At 31.7% G+C, this 15,696-nt stretch overlaps 1 protein-coding gene across 1 annotated transcript in view; it reads left to right on the top strand.

Moving 5' to 3' along the window:
• The window catches only part of LOC123661819 (atrial natriuretic peptide receptor 1), a 50,029-nt gene that overhangs the window by 21,224 nt on the left and 13,109 nt on the right, over positions 1–15,696 (top strand). Inside the window, exons 8-16 of the mRNA XM_045596759.1 lie at positions 427–615; positions 1,310–1,445; positions 1,829–1,920; positions 2,383–2,524; positions 4,022–4,106; positions 5,574–5,700; positions 9,168–9,335; positions 9,914–10,090; positions 14,079–14,235. Coding sequence (XP_045452715.1) covers positions 427–615; positions 1,310–1,445; positions 1,829–1,920; positions 2,383–2,524; positions 4,022–4,106; positions 5,574–5,700; positions 9,168–9,335; positions 9,914–10,090; positions 14,079–14,235 — 1,273 coding nt within the window. The remainder of the gene's footprint in view (positions 1–426; positions 616–1,309; positions 1,446–1,828; positions 1,921–2,382; positions 2,525–4,021; positions 4,107–5,573; positions 5,701–9,167; positions 9,336–9,913; positions 10,091–14,078; positions 14,236–15,696) is intronic.

The raw sequence follows: 15,696 nt of genomic DNA, 5'->3' as shown, positions 1-15,696 counted from the left end.
TCAAACTAGATCTAAGGCAAAAGAGGAATTAATCAGCGAGTAATAGCTATATACTTGTTTAATGTAACTCTATCTTGTTGGTCCTTAATATTTTGGGACAACTAATTTGTGTTACTAATTGAAACGAAAGCAATTTAATTATGTAACTTGGTAACAACAATATTAGTGTTTTGGTCTGCGAAATCAGATTGTTTTAGTAACATACATTTATTTAAGTTAGTACTAAAGATGAAAAAAGTATTTAAAAAAGTTTGTTTTTAACGCTGTATTAAGAGGTATTATTACAACTATACAGTGTTGTAAATTTTAATAGATATATGAGCATTTGCGCTTTTGTTATGTCTGTCCTCGATACAGCTGTCCATTCAAGTGAAGCCGTTGAGCGTATGGTGTTTATTGCTTATGTATTTGATATTTGCTGGTCAGGGTGGTTACTGGGGGGAGACGGGGTGGGCGGCGGGAGATGAGCGGGACGCGGCTGCACGTGCCGCCTACGAGGCCTTGTTGCGTGTATCTCTGAAGCTGCCCACTGGCGACCGTTTTGACGAATTCGCGGACACAGTACGAGCTCGCGCCAAACTACACTATAACTACACATTCTCCGACGGCGAAGAGGTTTGAATACAAATTGTTGTAAAATAAAATAAATAGCTATAACATACACACATAGTCGTTTATTCCTAAGATAAGCAATATAATGCTTGTGTTATAAGGTCACAGCCGGCTGATATAATTATATTTTTATTTCTATAAATATATAAAAATAATATTTATATAAATAAAAACATATATTACACCCAGACTCAAGACGGGAATCAAATTCACAAACCCCGGTCGAACCCACAAAGCAGCATCATTGCAAATTGCGCCAACGGGCTAATCATTGTACAGTACATTGAACTATTGTGTCAGTAAGGAAAAACAAAAGTAAACTTTCGTATGTAAAACCAGAGGTTTTATTTACTTAAATATTTTTTTACTATTTATTACGTGTATTAATCGTATCGCGGCTAGTGACAACTCTGAGATTATCGAAACTTAATCTATCAATAAAAATTATACATGCACATATAGAAAGTAACTCACGGAACTTCGTACATTTTCATATAATTTTATTTTTAATTCCTAAATCCCTGTAATCTGAAGGCAATTAAAATGTTTATATTCGCGTTTCGTATTTAGGTCATTGGATCTAAATTGCTGGAAGCTTAATATTTCAATGTTGAGCTGACATTAATTGCCTTATTTTATGTATTTTTTCACAGTATTGTTACCATATTGTTTATTTAATACACATACTGGTCAGCAGGTAAACTTCTTCATAGGCGCGTTCTACGACGGTGTGTATTTGTTGGGTATGGCCTTGAATGAGACACTAACTGAGGGGGGGAATATCAGAGACGGACGGAATATAACGCGGAGAATGTGGGGAAGAGATTTTTATGGTAAGAAAGATTTGTAATATTATATTATAGCTCTATATATTTGTAATATCATTTGAATGCTATAACTTATGTGAGGTTATATTTATATTGCATAATACTGTAATAGTCTGTCACCTTCTATTTGCACCACGCAGTTCCAACACGTCTTAGCGGATATTTTCCCTACCAAGAATTTATAATAAAACCCATCGTAAGGAGGTCCACATAGGAAAACACACCCGTAAAACTTACACCCATGGTCATCTATTCCTAATCAATGTTAATGCTGTTCTAGTTAGCAACGACTCTGTTTTATGATCCAATTCATAATTTCACTATTACCACTAAACAATATGGATATATGGACATGTTTGGGAAATATTACGACTTTTTGTTTTCGACAGGTATCACAGGTCACGTGCGTATCGACCCAGTCGGCGACAGGGATGCTGACTACGCTATTCTCGATCTTGACCCTGTTACCGGAAAATTTGAGGTTCGCTCTTACACACTGAAGTTTCTTATTAACAAGTACATTTCAAGAATTGCCAGATATGCCACTTTTGTTATTAGCATTTACTTAATAGGTACTTAAATACAAAGATATTACCCGAAGAAGTAATTTGGGTTATTAATTTTGCCTCACATCTCTATATATAAAATTATAGAGATCGTATTTTCAGCACATCATGAAAAAACTCCTCAATAGATTTTTTTGGAAATTATGTCCACTTTCCTGCGAACCGTCAAAGAGGACTCCTCAATAGATTTTAACCAAATCAAAGAAGATTTATTACTAAGTTTTATTGTATTGTTGTTTTTAAACATTTCCTAACATGTGCGTGCGATCTTTTTGATGTTTTTTCTCTACACATAAATTATACTGTTATAAGAATTGCAGTCTAAGGCACGGGTTTCTCGTTTACGTGATAACTATTGCGTCACTATTACGTCGTAGGTGGTAGCCTTCTACCACGGCTTGAACAGCAGCTACAAGCCGGTAGCGGGCAAGGCGATCCACTGGCCGGGCGGGCGGAGAGCGCCGCCTCCAGACAAGCCTCGCTGCGGATTCCTCGGCACTGACCCTGTCTGTCAGGGGGGTGGGTATTGTTTGTTATTTACTAGACGGCTACGATCCGCTCGATTCGACACGTACTTCTGTTTACTACGACGCTTCGATTTTTCGTCTTCTAACGATAGTACAGCGTGTTTGTTAAACGTAAACTAATATGAAACTTTTAAACCGCACTAAATCTTTTTGGAATTGAAAGTTTAAAGCAAACAAAGTTTTATAATATGTATATTGGTATAGATCTGTTAATGGTAAGTACCTGGGTGACCGAGCTTAGCTCGGTATTTTTAGTAAATCGTGTTTTTTGGAAATCATATTTAAATACGAATTACACATTTAAAATATGAATAATATTTTTTTTTACCGACAACAATAAAAAATATAAACAAATATAAAAATCATAAATAAAAAAATTATTAAAAAATAATAAAGATAAAATATGAAAAATATTTTTAGATTTTACCGACATAATAATAAAAAAATAAGAATTGGCTATTTAAATAAAAATTAACGAGTGCAATTAGAAAAAAAAAGAAAAAATAATTATCGATCTGGAAATTTGAGGATTTGAACCGTGGTACTATTTTCTGTCGCTCGCATCCGGTCGATTTCGCACCTGAGCTATAACAACTTTATTGACGATTGCGAAATTTACCTTCGTATTCTAACGATATTGTAGCCATTTTTTTTCATTGTCTAAAAACTGGGATAAAATGACATGTTCTAAAAATGAATCCTAACTAGATTTATTTTTCTCCTCCGAAATTCTCTGCATACTAAATTTCATGAAAATCGTTGGAGCCGTTTCCGAGATTCAGATTCTATATATATATATATATACAAGAATTGCTCGTTTAATAGTATAAGATAAGATACTGTATTGACAGATTTGGATATGCACATTAGCCCTTAGGTTGTTTCTCTAAAGCACAATTACGAAATTTGTGTAAAACTTTTCATTATAACGCAAAAGAAAAAAACTTACTTTCATTGCTTTTAAATTATATTTAACGAAAACAGCTCAATGATTTTTGCGAAAGTCATTATTTTATAGAAGGTTATAGCAAAATCTAATTCGAATTTCTTACAAACTTTTATACTTAAGAGCTTAAAAACTTTTGATGGGAGATCAAAGATTACACAATTTAGCAATCAACCATTTCGTAGGAAATCCTTAATTTCTTTTATCGAGTTTCAGTGTCTAACAAAAAAAAAAACAAAGTAAGGATGCGTAAGAAAATGTTTACGGAGGCGTTCTCGGTACTCACGTGACTTAATTTACTACCTGCTTTCATGGTGGTAAGAACAAAGTTAAATGTAAATACCTAATTAAAATCTATTTTAAACATTTTTTACGTATTTACAAAACACACACAATCTATCTTGTACACTATAAATATAATAAATTTAACAAATTAACGATGCGGATATACTCAACGCTTTTCATAATATAAAAGTAGCTAGCTGTATAGAGTGCTTCAGAAGCGGCAAATTGTAATTTATTGTCCGTTTTCACGCTGCTCAGAGGCGCAGGCAGTTTTGATATATTGCTTTATCGGCCTGGCTGTGTTCTTAACGCTCGCGGTTACGGCCGCTTGCGTGGCCTACAAGTAAGTATTGAGTATAAATATAGTATAAAAAGAAAAAGCAAGAAAAATGGAGTCTAAAACTCTAAATATCATTATTTGAGTTTAAAATCTTATACATTTTTTAAATTAAGAATTATATTAAAATATTATATTACAATTGACACAATTTAAATAGATGAAAAATTGTAATGTATTTTCTTATGATTGTTTGTTTTATACAACTAGGCGGCAAACAACGCAGCTATTTAGAGATTACTTAAACTGAAACTTTTGTTAAATATTAGAAAGTACTGAGACAGGACCAGTTTTATCAGTTATGGATAGCGCTATTTGACAGACAATGGTATCCAACGGATAAAAGTTTTATTTTTATTTTTATATAATTAGGTCGGCAAACAAGCGTACGAATCACCTGATGGTAAGCGAATCTTACCTTACCTTATAGACGCCTGCAACACCAGAAGCATCGCAAGCGCATTACCGACCCAATCCCCAATCCCTTTAGGAGCTCTGGTCACCTTACTCACGAACAGGAACACAACACTGCTTGAAAACAGTATTATTTAGCTGTGATCTTCTGTAAAGTCGAGGTACTACCCCAGTCGGACTGTGCTATATTTTGAGAAGGAAATATCCTGCCGTGCCCTACCTCAAATATTATGATATTATTCTTTATCACCATCGAATACCACTAGGCATATCTATGGCATACCTATTACCATTCGCAATTGTGGATATAAGAGTTGTAATTTCTTAATTCTAGCGAAACAGGTCCCAATGGCCTATTCTACCTTCTGCTGTTAAAGTCTATTCGTAGCTTATTTGTAGTATAAAATGTATCCACAACGGGTGAAATGGTGCCCATGATTTCAGAATAAGGTAATTATTCTTTTAGTCTGAGGAACGAACAGTGAGTGCCGATGTGTTTTAAAATTTCAGATGCTGATTTTAAAACAATGTTAAAATTAGAATTCACAAATCTTTATTATAATAACATTTTGAAATCTAAAACAATATGTTTATAATTTATTCAGTAGTTTACATTTAAGTTTTCGTTAAGTTTTAGACTCCGTTATTGTGAACATAATTAGTTGTTATTTATTATTGTTTAATAGGATCAGAATATTGCAATTTTAAAGAAAACAACCAAAGCAACATAAATCTTGTGATGTTACGTTGCTAATTTTAAGTGTTTCATTGGTTTAAAATTTAATTTCTTGTAAGATATTATGTATCCGCCAATTAACAGTGACGTCGAGCTACGTTTAATTAGGCTTCTTTTCCTTAAAAGGACATGATGAACGTAACGAAGTATTAGTATTATACTATACCATACTGTATATTTCTGTTGTGTGTGCGTATGTATGTGTTTGTATATATGTTCGTGTGTGTGTGTGTGTGTGTGTGTGTGTGTGTGTGTGTGTGTATGCGCGTGTATATTAGTCTGTTTTTTTAATGATTCAACTTATACTTGAAAATGTTTCACAGGCAAGTTCGTATCGACGCTGAGTTAAACAATACTTCGTGGCGTGTCCGTCCTGAAGAGGTGTTGGTGGAAGTCGGAACGGGTCTAGGTTCAAGTCCTGCCTTGCACAGCATCAATGAAGTTCTCAAGGTAATGTTTATCAAACTATAAATTTACACTTTAGCTAATTATTACATACTACTAGTCTGTAGATCCCGGAATAAATGATTACATAACTTTTCACTTTTAATGTGTAATTACATAAAATATATTTTTACTAAAAACCAATTAACATTCCCTTACAATATCTCTCCATATGTCGAGTAAAATACTGGGAAAACAATGGATTTGATATATGATTTTTATGAAGTTGTTTAAAAATTAAATTATATGCAAATAACCCATGTCATTTGTGTGTACATAGTTTGTGTTAGGTGTGTGTGTATTCCGACTTCGATCAGTTCCAGCAAACAGACGGACAATTAAAAGCCGGAAATTGCAATAGCGACAGCATTTTGTGATTCATTTACTGCATAACTAGCTAATGCTGACACTTCACTTGCGGCCAATAAGTATATTGAGTAGTTTTTATTTTATTTTATAAATCCTAGAATTCTTTTTATCTTACTGTGTAAATAATAATAATTATACCATGTAATAGGATTAATAAGTAATGTCATATTCTAAAATTGAAAAATTAGATCTCCAATAAAACCTAAGCCTTCCATGGATTTAACTTAAAGCCATAATAAAAGAATAATTCACACTAAATAAGTAAAAAAATTACCGACCGTCATTCATGTTGACGTTATTTCAAAATTAAAGCCGTCGTATATATAATTTTAATAATTAATTGATATACAAAAACAGAAGTAATAATAATTTTTTTAGTGGTAGATGCCGGTAGAGCAATTATCTATAAAATGATATGTAATTTATGTGGAGTAATTGGGAGGTTTTTTCTAATAATTGTGTTTGCTCGCAATCGAAAGAAAAACCGACTTCAATTACATACAACGTAAGTTGGCGAAAAAAATTAACAATTGCACGATTTTCGAGGGTTCCCCTCGATTTCTCTAGGATTTCATCATCAGATCCTGGTTTCCTTATCATGATACCACCCTTCTTTTCAACAAAAAAAAAAAAAGAATTATCAAAATCGGTTCATAAACAACGTTGAACATGCATTAAAAAAATATATATATACGGTCGAATTGAGTAACCTCCTCCTTTTTTGAAGTCAGTTAAAAAGCGACGAGATTTTTTGTCAAGAAACCTAGGTAACATTCAAATACTAGGTATAATAAAATAGTATGATATTTTGTTGTGACATTCTGTTTAATAACAAATACAATATTATTTTTTAAATATAAATGTTTTTGGTTCATCGTGTCCTGTTTCATCCACAAATAGCCTTCGACACTTAATTAATGTTATGTAATTATTGTTCTCAGTAATTAGCGTAATTGTTTCCAGTTTGCCATCGCTCTGTTTTACTCATTGTTTCATTTCGAACTAATTAAAGTCAACAGGCTTCGATAAATCGAATTGAAAATACATTTTATTCAACATTATTTAAATATTGCTTTGTTTCATTGGCAACTGTTGAAGTTTCTTAGCATTATTTCTTTTATGGGGAAAGTTGTGTTGCCAAAACTGCCTGGAATTTGAGGTTGGGTTTCATGGTTTCATTTTCAGTTAAAAGTACATCATTGCTCATTTACTTTTTTGTGACTTCGTCTAGAATTTTGTTTTTATTTTATTTTAACATCCAAGGGCTCTTAAGTGCCCATGCCTTTTTTAGTTACATTTTTATTGTATTATTTTCAACACTGACCTCCAGAATTTTGTTACTTGTATAAAGGTTTGCTTTGTATTTTTTTTTTATTTGGATAGTTTAAAGCTTGTTATAACTATATCTATATGAGGATATTCTAGTACGCAAAAATTAGTAAGGTTATTAACAAATTAAGTTACAAAAAAATATTTTCGATTTTTGTTACTAACTCCTAAACTATTAACATTTAGGAGTTTTAAAAAGATTTTTTTAAAGAGGAGAAAATTTTCAACAAAAAAGTTTTACCCTTGGAGTTCTATCTCTATTATTTATAATTTTAGTTTAACGCTGAAAATCTCCGCGTGACCGCTGAGTATTCATATTAATTGAAAACAAAAACATATTAGTGTTTTCTAAACACTTAAATTAATAAATTCGTGGTGGAAAAAAGTTTTAAAGTCCATTTTCCAACAAATATGGCTACTGTTCATTAACATTTTCCCAACCTTAGTCTTCATTACAGATAATAAAAAAATGTTTAAATTATGGCTTAATTTATTTTTCGCTTCTTGGAGCCTTTCATATATATGTATACCTACTCAATAGGACCACATTGCTTAAGTTTTTAAAAATCGTGTATTTTGCTTATAATATATATTTTTAAGTTTTTATGTTTTTGCCTAGACTAAATAGTGTTAATATTTTACTTTAACGATGTTTAGGGGCTAAGAAAAATAATATTGGACGGTTATGAAGAAGTACGTCATCAGAATAGATAGTATATTAAGACAGTAAAAAAAGGATTAGGATTTTTTTTCACATAGGACTTGATCTATAACACCTATAGGAACCCCATTTGAAGGAACGTAGTTAGGAATCAAAATCTATACTAATATTATAAAGCTGAAGAGTTTGTTTGTTTGTTTGTTTAAACGCGCTAATCTCAGAATTCAAAAATTCTTTTTGTGTTAGATAGCCCATTTATCGAGGAAGGTTATAGGCTATATATCATCACGCTAAGACCAAAAGGAGCGGAACACTAATTAAGAATGTTTCAAAATCGGGGTCTTTTTTCCTTTTGAGAGCTTCCGCTGCGTGCGCTGTGAAAACAGTTAAAGTTTCGCAAAAATCATGTATGACAGAATTGATCCTCCTAGAAAGTTCTAAAAAAAAGATCGCGCCAGTATATATTTATCTTTTAAGGTTGGCTCACTATAACCTTTTTTATGCTAACCAAGTTTGTTCTAAAATAATTCATTATTTGCGAAGATGTTTTTATAAACATGATATTAATCCTTATCTAAATAAATACGTTATTTATCACAAGTATTTAATTTAAAATTAATAGCCCACACACATAATTCGATTTCAATGAGTATCTCCGGAGATATTGCAGTTTTAAAATAACATCGCAGCAAAATAACGATCAAGTATTGCGCGCGCCTCTGTTCCACGCGGACGAAGTCGCGCACAGAAGCTAGTCCTATATATATGTCGATTTTTTTTATAACAGAACAAAAATCTGTGTATTCTTAATCGACAAGTTATTTTAAGGCTATTTTTAAGATCCTTTTCGTCCTTATTGTTTCAAATTATATTTCATTAGTATTCTATTTAACTACCGACTTAACCTAGATACGCATAAAGAGTAGATATATTATGGGTCAGGAGCATGGGCGTACCCAGAACAAACCAAGGTTTTGTTGTGACAATCTGACCTATGACTTTGGAAAGTATAGACGACAATTTACAAACATTAATTTTTATTTATTATAGTTGCGTGAAAGTTTATCTGTCGTATTTTCAAGTGTGTGAGTGTAATAAATACTTTTTCCCGTAGTTGTCTCTCGGTTGGAGCACTCGAAGTAATTCGACAGCAGGTGTGGGACCCTCCGTCACATTATCCTCATTCACGGTCGGTCTTTACAAAGGGAATCGCGTGGCTGTTAAGAAAATACACAGAAAAAAACTGGATTTGAACAAGAAGTTGCTATGGGAGATAAAACAAGTACATATTTAGCCTTAATATTATTTTCGTACTTACTATTTTTCTTTGGAATCTTAATAGATTAACGTTAAAATATTTTATATCAATGTAAATTAGAGTGTTTTTGTAATTATTTACACTAAGAGACATAAATTTTGTACAATACAAAGTATTTTTTAAAATTAATTATTCAGAAGATCTTAAGGCAAAATTTATATTTTCAAATTCTTAATCATCGATTAAAGTAAATATTTTAATATTATATTACATTAATCTCTTACGTTATGTATAAGAGGAATTATGTTTGCATTTTGAAATAATTACTAAACCCTTTACTTAACTGATATCAATAATTTTGCTATTATAAAGTTAAGCCCAAACATTAGAAGTGACATAGGAGGTAGGCAACACATCATTCAACCTAAACACTAATTTCGATTGGATGGATGTCTTTAAAACATAAATAACTTTAGAGCATATAAATAGTATGAATAACATTTACAGTTACAAAAAGAGTTACAAAAAAAATTGAACCTCAAAAGCGAAGGATCTATTTTCAATTTTTGTTTAAAATAAATACTAATGTCTGTCTGTCACAGGCTCGTAATGTCTCTCACGAAAACACCGCGCGTTTCATCGGCGCTTGCGTCGATTGTCCTCTGGTCTTCATCCTCACGGAGTACTGTCCGAAGGGCTCCTTAAAAGATGTCCTCGCCAATGAAGAGTTACAACTCGACTGGAACTTCAGGACGTCCTTAGTACACGACATAGTTCAAGTAAGTAATTTTTGTTTGTTAAGAAATTCAATTATGATTTTAATGTATGCCATTTATAAATCGTGTTGTGTCCTATTTTTTATGATCTATATGTTATTAACTGTGCAATAAGTGTAGTAAACACCTAATATTTTATTTGCATTTATTTCAAATCGTTTAGTTTAAATATCACGTGACTCTCTAATTTGTACAAGAAATATACACACATAGCTGTAAAAATAGATATACTTTCGCAGCTCCGTTATTTAAGCATACATGTTTTTTTTTATTATACAATTAGGTCAGCAAACAAGCGTACGGCCCGGCCCACCTGATCGTAAGCGATTACCGTAGCTTATAGATGCCTGAAACACGAGAAGCATTGCAAGCGCGTTGCCAACCCTTCCCCCATTAGCTCTGACATGCTCAACATAGCTTGAAGACAGTATTATTTAGCTGTGATCTTCTTTATGGTCGAGGTACTTCCCCAGTCGGGCTGCCCCAGATTTTGAGCAGGATGTATCCTACCGTTCTCTACCTTTGTTAAAGTACTCCAGTTATTGTACTCCACAAATTAAGTTTTGTCCTACAAAGTAGAACAATCTTAAAATATAATTAAACTAGCTGACACGGCAAACGTTGTCTTGCCGCTAAACGCTATTTAAAAATAGGGGTTGGTGGTAGAAGGATGAAAATTTAGAGTTGTATGTATTTTTCAACGCCAAATCATAATAAAATAAATAATAAATAATTTATCTAAAAAAAAGAAAAAAAAATGATGTGGACTACCCTTAAGATTTAGGGGGATGAAAAATAGATGTTGTTCGATTCTCAGACCTACCCAATATGCACACAAAATTTCATGAGAATCGGTCAAGCCGTTTCGGAGGAGCTTAACTACAAACACCACGACACGAGAATTTTGTATATTAGATTACATGAGATATAGGTACATTTATAGATAAAAATAAATATTTATTCACAACGTTAGCCAAAAACTTAAATTAGGATTTAATGTAATCTAACTTAAGATATAGTTCAAATATATACAAATAAGTTGTGTTTGTCACCCCACACGGAAGTAAACAAAACCAGCTTCGAACTACTGCGTCCTTCGAGGAGAGAACGTTCATTTCATCTAGAGAATAACAATAAGTTTTGATATGATTTTATAACTTTGGTTTGTATCTTGAGCAGCTACTAACAAGGAGTTACCTTTGTTATCTTGCGAAATTATTAATATTTATGATACGGTAGAATTATACACAACCCGCATGGAGGATAGATCTTTGATAACAGAGACATTAAAGAAAAGAGACTGAGTTTAGTTAAATAAACATTACGCAATTTTCTTATATAATTGTTCTTTTGTATTTGGTACCTATTCTTAGTAAAAGGGTCGTAAAAAAATTTATAGAGAAAAATCAATATTATCACTGCGAAAGTTTGCCGGCTCAGCTATGTTTCTTTCTCTCAAGATTTGGATCAAAAGGATAAAAATATCCATTATCTATACAAATAAATAAAATTAAAGAGTCTGCTTGTAATATTAAAATACTATATATATAATTTTTACTAAATGCATATGGATGTATACACGGTACATATAGCGAAATAATTTTTTTTTACAATTTTTGACTGTCTGTCTGTCTGTTTGTTCCGGCTAATCCCTAAAACGGCTAAACCGATTTTGAGGGGACTTTCACTGGCAGATAGCTGATATAGTAAGGAGTAACTTAGACTACATTTATTTTAGAAACATATTTATTTTATATCTCTGCGAACTGAACAATAACTTTGTTGTTAAATTCCGCGCGGACGAAGTCGCGGGCACAGCAAGTTATAGATATAAAAATGAATTCCTATTTCCCTTGCGCCATCACGCGTGAACGTTTGGACAGATTGCGCTATTTTTTTGTTGTGTTTGGTAATGTTCAAAAGAAGAAGAAAGATAAGGTTCAAAAGAAGGTTCTTAGTTATGTAAGATAAAATTAAGAAAATTGCGCGGATAATTAGAAAATTTAAAAATAATTAACGACCATATAAAATTATTTCAAATCAAACCATAGCGCTTTGGACGATATAAAGTTTTTTAATGTTACCTTATGACGTTTGACATATAATTGAGAGAAGATCGGTTATAACACTTTTTTTTTTTAATTTGTTTTTAAATTAATTATACCAATTCGAATTCAATAGATATTCCTAGTTAAGACAGGAGAACTTCTGTTGAGTCAGCTAGTCTATCTATAATATAAAAATGAGTCGCTGAATGTGTTGCTAAGCGCAAAACTCGAGAACGGTTGGACCGATTTCGCTAATTCTTTTTTTTTAAATATTCCTTGAAGTACGAGGATGGTTCTTACGGAGAGAAAAATTCTAAAAAAAAAAAAATTTAAATTTCCTGAAAAAGTCTAAAAACAACACTTTTCTATACTCCCATACAAAAGATTTGTGATAATACCCGGGTCAGCTAGTTCCAAATAAAAGAGAAAGGGAAACGCGGGGCGGCTATAATAATAATATATGACGTACGTAAATAGAATTAACGTATATATGCATTTTTTTGCTAACAAACCTTGTTGAGTTGATTTGATTATATTATTTTTTGCTCTCCTGGAGTCTGATTATCTTTTTACTCTAATCCGCTCAAATTTAACGAAATTACGTACCGACGTCCGACGTGAATGTAAATAAAGAGATAACAAAGAAAAGAAAAATAAATTGGTAAATTTGTTTTGCAAGAATTTTTTAAGCAATTTTTTACTACTTATTTTTTCTATCACAGTCAATGTCACAAAGTTTATTATGTTATGGGTCTCGTCGCCAGAGACATTCGCAGAGAACTTTACTGATATCTTCATAATCCGTGACCTTTGCGTGATAACAGTAATCCCTTCGACCCGGCCGACACTGTGTATAAGCCCAGTATTTTTTCCTATGGATATATGTATTGTTTCAAATTGCTTATTATCTTATTGTCTTTTATTTAAACATACGTCATGGTTATTTTAATATGAAATGTTATTTATAAATGTGTTATAAGTTATTAAGCAAAAATATGGTATAAACTTTTAATGTGTTTAGCGACTTAGAATAATATAATGAAGGTGTGCAAATTACAAAAGCTTATTGCTAGTATACCTCTTCATATTATATTCTTTGCGAATTTATTATTTAATTTGAGTTTTGAAGGGTACGGAAGTATCCCTTAGATTACTTTAGAACCGTAATGTATTAATTATTCGAAAGTTTATTTTAAGTTTTATCAAAGTGTGTAGTAGTAACTAAAACGACAAATTATAATAAAATTAAAATATAGTTGAAAGTTTTTCTTTAAATTTATTTGTGAGTCTGACTCTCACTCTGCTTAGGTTTGATAGCTAAAATGACGAATTTATGAGTTAACAACACAAAGAACGACAACAGAGACATGAAATTAAAATAAATGTACATTACTAGGTATATTATTAAATTACACGAACTACGTTTACGTTAAATTTACATGATTCTACATAAATGTGTTAGTCTTGGTCAAGTTTTATGTGTGTCTTAGTACGTAAGCTAGTGCTTCTGCCTGCGGTTTCATTTATTTTATTCAATTATTATTTTTAATATATCGTTGCAGCTAAATAAGTCTATAGGTAGAGATCACGGATTATATTTAACACTATTATTTTTGAATAGATTTCTATATAATAACCAGTTGAGCTGCTTTTGAGTAATATTAAATTTGTAATGTTATATACACCTATCATTGGTTTCTTTCACATTGAAACATAAATAAATAATCTGAAGAGAAACAAAATTTTATTTATGTTTCGATAGAAAGAAGTTTTAAATCTATTTTAATATTATTCTTTTTCAGGTTATTATTATAAATTTTTGATTAAGATTCTTAGCGTTACAGAACTAAATCTAAATAGTACTCTAATTTTACTAATCGTAAGTAAATCAACCAAACAAATTACCAATAAGCTCACTAACGTTGTAACTTATTGTTTCTTAGGGCATGTGCTACTTACATAGTGGGCTGGGTGCACACGGCAAACTCCGTTCATCGAACTGCCTCATCGATGGACGATTCGTTCTGAAGATATCTGACTACGGTCTCAATACGCTCTGCACACCAACCGACTTGATTAAGGACGACGCCTATTATTACAGTAATTATGTGTTTATTTCTCGTTTTCTTTTTTTTAGTTTCCTTTGAATAGAGGTCGAGCAGTAATCTCTTTAGGCTTTAGTATCTCACAAAGTTTATTCGTAATCATTATATTTATAATACGCGATTGAAAGCAGAAAATAATATTCTGCTGCTGTATAGTTACGTTCAGATGTACGTCTTGTAAAATCCATTGTAATATGTGTACGCATTATTGAGTGAGGTGTCTGTAATCAAGAACACTGGAAATCTTTCTTCTACAACTATCCTCTAATCTAATATATGAAATTCTCGTGTCGCAGTGTCTGTAGTTAAACTCCTCCGAAACGGCTGGACCGATTTTTATAAAATTTTGTGTGCATATCGGGTAGGTCTGAGAATCGAACAATATTTATTTTTCATCCTCCTAAGTCATAATGGTAATAATTTATATGACAAAACAACGTGTGCTGAGTCAGCTAGTATTTACTATAATACTAGCTGACCCCGCAAACGTTTTTTTGCCATAAAACAAAATTTCAAATATTTTTCTCAATTTGATCGCAGCACCAACTGTCGGGACAAACTGAAATTAAAATAGAATAATATTTAATATTTGATGCTGTGATGGTAGCGCAGTCTACCGGATCCAATGTAAAACATTGCAAAATTAACAAATACTTATAAATGAAAAATTAGTTAAGTAAACATTTTCCAGTGGACCAAATTGTAAATCTAAACCATCCTCGAATCCCCTTGAACTCACACAAAAAATTTCATCAAAATCCGTCCAGCCGTCTAGGAGGAGTTCAGTGACATACACACGCACACAAGAAATATATATATAAAGATTATGAATAGGGTAAAATTATTACTTTGGTCTGTTTTATAGTCAATTAATTTTCTGACCACGATATTTCGTCTAATGTAGTAAGTAACAAGAGCTCTAAAACTCACGCTAGAAATCGTCACATTATAAAAATGTAAATTCAGGTGATATCAAGAAGGACTCCTAGTGCAAAATATTTTACATATTTCATTTGCCTCGTTTTCTGATGCAAAGGAATATAGTATATTGAATGTCTGAGAATGATTTGTAGTGGACAGCACCGCAAAATAAAAATTCCAATAAATCTGCCTGGGAAATAGAAAAGCTATCTGATTGTAATGCTATTGCTACTTTTTGCAATGTATAAGTAAATTAAAAAAAAAATGAAATATATATATGCTAAAGTAGCCTACAATTTTACGATTTCAAGTTTTCGTTAAAATGCCTTAAAAACTCCTTCAAATTTTGAGCTTTAGATTTTCGAATTAAGAAAAAAGGTCGTACGATTATTTTTTTACAGAGAAAAATGTAAAATTTAACTATTTTATGATTTATTGACGGACAATACATATTTAAGTTTTATTCATATAAAACTAACAAAGTTCTAGTTTATTGTATTTTGATGAAATATCATTTCTATACTCTTTTGTGATT

Source organism: Melitaea cinxia, chromosome 17, assembly GCF_905220565.1.
Source record: "Melitaea cinxia chromosome 17, ilMelCinx1.1, whole genome shotgun sequence".
Lineage (NCBI taxonomy): Eukaryota > Metazoa > Arthropoda > Insecta > Lepidoptera > Nymphalidae > Melitaea > Melitaea cinxia.
Note: the sequence above shows the minus strand (reverse complement) of the source record. Positions and strands in the feature narration are given on the sequence as shown.